The 6,219-nt window shown below is 43.1% G+C and overlaps 1 protein-coding gene across 1 annotated transcript; it reads right to left on the bottom strand.

Moving 5' to 3' along the window:
• Nucleotides 1-2,959: 2,959 nt before the first annotated feature.
• LOC118893019 (probable ATP-dependent RNA helicase DDX10) lies at nucleotides 2,960-5,063 on the bottom strand. The gene is made up of 3 exons (XM_036848144.1): nucleotides 5,059-5,063; nucleotides 3,357-3,830; nucleotides 2,960-3,255 (listed from the first exon to the last, which is right to left on the bottom strand). Exons 2-3 carry the CDS (start codon nucleotides 3,764-3,766, stop codon nucleotides 3,078-3,080), a joined length of 588 nt encoding a protein of 195 aa, XP_036704039.1. The 5' UTR covers nucleotides 3,767-3,830; nucleotides 5,059-5,063; the 3' UTR covers nucleotides 2,960-3,077.
• Between the last annotated feature and the right edge of the window lie 1,156 nt (nucleotides 5,064-6,219).

Here is a 6,219-nt window from a genome sequence, read left to right as displayed (position 1 = left end):
ATTATCTCAAAGTGAGCCCAAGGCTTGCAAGCCCCAGCTGAGAGCTGAAAATCTGTGGATTTTCACAGCGTCAGTGCAGGTTGTTGCAGGGTTATTTTTATCATTCAACCTCCCCTTCATCTTCCCCACCCCACTTTCTTCCTTTTCTCCTTTGCATTCTGATCATGCCTGGAAGAGTTCTAGAAATGCTATCACTGTATTTGGAGAGCCACTCGCACCAGATTTGTGACTAGTTATGCATGCTTCATTAGATTTCATGTTTATGCCAAAATGGTCAAGCTGCAGGTACTGATATGAAAGCAATATAAATGTATCTTAAAGTGTTTCCAACTAGTGCAAAATTTGAGGTAAGACAATGTAGAGTCAAAATAAGCATCATGAGAATGGGGATTTTCTGTTTTTTTAAATCAGTAGGCTGAAACAGATCAATTCACTGAACAGCAATTTATCAAAAGATCAGTTTTCTAAAAAACCAATTTGCTGAGCACCAGTTTGCCAAACTGTGATTAATGGACTAGTAATTAGCTGATTGAGTAATTCATCAAAAGACCTATTTGCTGAATGAGCAATACACTAAAAACTTCATTCTATTAACTATTACAGCAGAATGGCGTATTTACTCATTCCATCCACAAAAGTGCAAAAAACAACGTGGCTATTTTACTTTTCAACAAAAATCCAATCTTCCTTGTGAACACCCTCTCTCCCTTTTTACCCTACTGAGCAGTATAGGCCAGGGGATCACAAATTAAGGATTTATCATTATATTCTGATTTCGTTCCCTTTTAGTTTATGCCTTTTCAGTAAATGTTTATTCTTTCACAATTCTTCACCCTCCTCCTTCTCCCTGACAAAGATGGCTTCTGGGGTCATGACCTCTCTGTGCTCTTGTGGCAATAGCAGGGGGAGGGGAGAGGGCTCTGATCTGTGAGTGGATCCTTGTCTTTCTGTGGAAAGAATGTTCGTTGCCCATCTTGCCCCTGCTCTCTCTGCTGGCTCCCATTGCTGAAGTTTCTGGAGAACTTGTGGTCTGGTTTCTCTTGGAGTAGTTTAGCTGGTCTGCTGTTATTGACACTGCATGGTTTGCCTGAGACCTGGCTGTGAACTTCCATTTGGTTCTTGACCTGGGTCATGGTGCTGGAGACATGGTTCTCAGTTGGATGACCCGGGGAAGTTGACCAGCCAGCAACATCAACTCCTTTGTGCTCTACCACAAGCCACAGGGGAGCAGCTAGCACATTTTCATGCCACCAGGAGCTGAGAAAGTTTAGGCAGCCCCTCAACACCATGTCATCCCATAACCCTTCCAGTTTTACTCTAAAGCAGCTGCTTTGAGTTGCTAAGAGGGCCGTGCACATAGTTAGGCCCCCTGCATTCTGCCATGCAGGGGTCCTTAGATACCTCTGTGAAGTCTGCAGCTTTCTTCCCGGCCTATCTTCTGTGATATCAGCCTAGAAGTCAGTCAGCAAACATCTCAAGTCTTGCTTTTTCTACTTCTGTTCTCTTCCCTTCTCCATTATCTCCTGGAGGCTGAAAGAGGCCAGATTACTACTTCTTCCTGGCATGTACTTCCCTTCCCTCATACCCTTCCTCCTGAGAGGGCTTTCTCCCTCTCCTCCTCCTTTTGTAGCAGCTATAATGACAGAATGGGTCCCTGCCTGACAGCTTAATTTACTGGGGAGAAGAGAGGAAAAAAATAGATTGTCAGGTGATTTTTTTTTTTAATTTAAATTAATTTATTTATGGCTGTGTTGGGTCTTACTTTCTGTGAGAGGGCTTTCTCCAGTTGTGGCAAGCGGGGGCCACTCTTCATCGCGGTGCGCGGGCCTCTCACTATCGTGGCCTCTCTTGTTGTGGAGTACAGGCTCCAGACGCGCAGGCTCAGTAATTGTGGCTCACGGGCCTAGTTGCTCCGCGGCATGTGGGATCTTCCCAGACCAGGGCTCGAACCCGTGTCCCCTGCATTGGCAGGCAGATTCTCAACCACTGCGCCACCAGGGAAGCCCTGTCAGCTGATATTTTGAAAATTTCATTTTCATTACATTTCTTCCCTAATCTTCTTCCTCTTCACCACAGTTGGAGCTGGGGCTGCCTGCCTGCTGCGGGGAGCAAACAGGAATTACAGTTAGACTTCAGGAGGTTGCATGGGGGGTGGGTGGCCAACATGGGGTCAGGAGAGAGGAACATGTGACCCGAGCCAGGCTGAGGAGGAACCCACACAAATTCATCGGCCATGGACTTCATGGGTCCACGCCACCAGCGCAACGGGAAGGAGCACATTGCTGAGAAAGTCCCAGGTCCCCACAAGGACTTAAGTCCAAATGCCATCTTGGTGATGAGCCTGGGGAGGGGCATCTGAGAAACAGAATTTCCCTAAAAGGGCTATTGATACCGAAAAGAAATTGTTGAGGTTGAAGAGATTAAGATATCTCAGGGTGGGTGAAAATTAGAAAAATAAAAAAAGCTACATTTACTTTTCATATTAGAATTTTAGTTTGAGTAAATGTGTGGAGCTACTTGAAAAGTTTATAGCAATTCACTTTTCACAGAAGCTACCTAATGTTCAGTGTCCTTTTTGGAATAACATTTTCTGGGATATTTTTACTATCAGGTATTGCACAGGTCACAAATGTGGAGGTTTTTTTTTTTTAAATGATAGGGTTGGTTTCTTTTTTTTTTTTTCCTCTGAGCAATTTTGTTTAATATTACAGAGAAACTTCTGTATGGTAAGCAAGACAGGAATTTCCAACAATGAAACAAGGTCTCTAGAACTTGCCAGTAAAACAAAGGAAGCATTTCCGGTGATAAGATGTAGGAACCCATGGATAAAATCTAACAGAGCACAGGCTGGAAAATGGGATCAGGAAATTTTATAATCCACCATCACTGTGAGCTTGCTCTGGGATGGTGCAAGCATGGCCTGTGGCTTAGAGGTATGATAACTCCTGTCTGAAGAATGGGTCCTTTGGGCATGGGACTCATGTTACCTAAGTGCCCCAAAGCCAACTGTTTTTTCAACTTCTTGCCCACATAATCATGACTAGAGGTTTCAAGGAGAAGACAAGAGCAAGTACTATTTAGCTTTGACTTTTGAGCAGATGTAACACCAGCTCTTCATCCTCGGCTAAAGACAGGCCTGTATCCAAAGGCTCTGAGGTTTCCCACTTCGTCTTCTTTCTGTCATGACTTGTGGGTCCCACATCTTCCACTTCACTGTTGTTCCTTTTCCTCATTGCCTGCTTCTTCTTGGTATCACTGGTGGTCCAGTGGTTAAGACATCACCTTCCAATGCAGGGGTTGTGGATTCGATCCCTGGTCGTGGAGCTAAGATCCCACGTGCCTCGCAGCCAAGAAACCTAATTTTATTTTCCATATCTTCATTATCTGATTCTTCGGGGCTTCTGTACTTATCTGGATCTGGAAGTATGCTTGGATCAAATCCATCATTATCATCATTACTCCAATCCAGAAAGGCTTCTTCTTCATCTTTAGCCTTTGCTTGTTTCTTACTGGCTTCTCTTCTGGCTTCCCTTTCTTTCAGTCTTTTCTCCCGACGCTTTGCCTTAATTTTCTTCCTATATTCTTCTTTGTCAAATTTGTCCTCTTCTTGAAGCCTTTCCTTTGCTTTATCTAAGTTGATACCACCAGCATCTTCCTCTTCCTCAGGATCCTTGGAGACAGACTTCTGCACTTGTGGCCACTGCTGAACCAACTCTCCTTCATCAGTAAATGTTACTTTCTTATTTACTTTAAAATTTCTCTTCATTACTTTTTTTGCTTCTGCAACCTTGGTCACTTTTTTTCTCCACACTGAATTTAGAAGGTTCTTTCTTCTGCTAGTGTTGGAGGGTCTCCTGCAGAGGCGGGGGGTGGCTGTGGCTCACCGTGGGGACAAGGACACTGGCAGCAGAAGTTCTGGGAAGTACTCCTTGGCATGAGCCCTCCCAGAGGGCTCGCCATTAGCCCCACCAAAGAGCCCCAGGGTTGGTTTCTTTGGTTAAAAGTATTTTCCACCAGTCTCCTGGCTTTCCAAATCTACTTAATTGAGTTTCTTTCTGGAGTAGGACAGAATGAGGCAGCGGTTTAGCGGTATACAGGGAATTGTGTCTGGGGATGTTTTCCCACATTTATGTGTGCCCTCTGCCTCCTATATGAGCATGTTCACACACGCACGCGTACACACACACACAAGTCCTCACAGACACGCACACACGCGAGCTCGCGCACACACGCACATGCGTGTACACACACGCATGCACGCGCGCACATACACACACACCCTTTCTATTTCAACTCCTGATAGACTTGACTTTGCTTTTATTTTCCCGGGGGTGTGTTAATCTTCACATATCCAAGATAAAGGGTAAGGAAAGACTGACCATTTGTGTATCACACATTCAACACTGCTGGATTGTTGAAGTATCTGAAAGGGGAAAGAACTTGGTTATGCCTTTTACAATGTGTGAGAGTAGAGCCAAGTAGAGGAAGGTCCTTTTCTTCCACTCACAGTATTTTTCAGTTCCTGTGCTTTGCTGCCCCCTCTCAAAAAGCAGCCACTGAATAGAATATTAAAACTTCAAGGAAGTCTGAACCAAGCTGAGACTAGGAGTGAGCAGAGTGGAAAATGATGCCAAAATGGGCTGAGCCATCGAGTCTAGAATCAACAAGAGTCACTCCAAAGATTATGTCTTATCTAGGAAACAGCAAAAAAAAAATTTTCTTCCCAAACAAAGCACAACACTGAATTACAATTTCACAAATTTTTATTGAATGGTACTAAGTGCAAGGCAATGTTCTGGGCGTCACTTAGCAGAACTTACAGAATTGTTGGACAGCCACCAGGTAACCAACAGACAAGGTGATTCAGGGCATTGGTCCCCAATGGTCCTGGTTTCTTGGGACTGAGGGGATTCCCAGGACGTGGGACTTTCAGTGCTAAAACTGATGAAGCCCCAGGCAAACCAGGATGAGTTGGTCACCCTACTTATCAAGACAACTTTAGCTCCAATGATTAACTTCTATGATTTTAATACCAAACTTCTGCTGGATCATAATAACCTGTGATGTTTAAAGTAGATTATGAACCTGTAGATGTTTGCTTTTTGTAAAGCAGAGGTGTGTAGGAAAGAATTCTGGTCTTTGGAAAACTGGTTCTGCTGCTTTACTAGCTGAGTGATCTTAAATTAGTCATAATTAATCTCTGAATCTCATGGTATAAAATGAAAATAACCATCATACAGGTTGTGGTGAGGATTAAGAGAAATAACGCATGTGATAGTGTTTTGCATATTTTAAAGTACTATGCAGATGTGGGATGTTATTTATTTGGAGACAGATTCCTGTAGCAAAATAGAATAACAGAAAACAAAAATGTTGTTTTTTCCTAGTCTCTCATGATAAAGTTTTCCCCTAACTTGTTTATAATTTAACAGTGTTAAAAATATTTGAAAATACAGCGGCACACAAAGTATTATTGTACTGCCATCTTTGGGACATATTTTGAACCACACTTCTGTGTAGTTCAAGTAAATTGTTTTTCAAAAGCAATGTAGTTATGTTTTAAAATATCAGCAACAGTGAGTATGGTCACTGGTGTAGAACCTGAAGGCTTTTTAGCTACTAGGTCAATTATAAGGAATTGAGTCAACAATGATTAACACCTGTCACAGAGCTATGGCTATGGATGAGGCTGGTCTCCTGAAATGATTAGCTGGTAAAGCTGGAAGGGACATTAGAAGTCAGCTTTTGCAGATGCCTTCCTGTTTGCTGCCCCCAAACTCAACTTGGGAATTTAGCAACAGGAAGATTTCAGCTCTGGGAGATGCCCCGGAGGAGGGGATAGGCAATCTCTGGCACAAAGAAAAGAGGACATTGACATCCAGGCTCTACATGTACCATTTGTGTATCTATATGTGAATGAATGAATGAACGAATGAGACTTTTGTGTCAGGGCTGATTCCTTTCTGACCCTGGCTCTGTCTAGATTACGGGTGGAAATCAGAAAATCAGCCTTAGAGACTCTTATCTTGGGAATATGAGTGCTGGCCTGAGGGGAACTTTCTGGGGCGTGATGAGAATGGTTTTATATCTTCATCTAGTGGTGATCACATTTTGGTGTATATAAACATGCAGAGTTATCAAGCAGTACACATAAGGTTTGTACATTTTTTATTTCAGGTAAATCGTGGCTCAATAAGATACTGTTAAAAATCTCCTTTC

Source organism: Balaenoptera musculus, chromosome 3, assembly GCF_009873245.2.
Source record: "Balaenoptera musculus isolate JJ_BM4_2016_0621 chromosome 3, mBalMus1.pri.v3, whole genome shotgun sequence".
Taxonomy (NCBI): domain Eukaryota; kingdom Metazoa; phylum Chordata; class Mammalia; order Artiodactyla; family Balaenopteridae; genus Balaenoptera; species Balaenoptera musculus.
The sequence above is the reverse complement of the archived record's forward strand: the minus strand, read 5'-3'. Positions and strand labels throughout refer to the sequence as shown.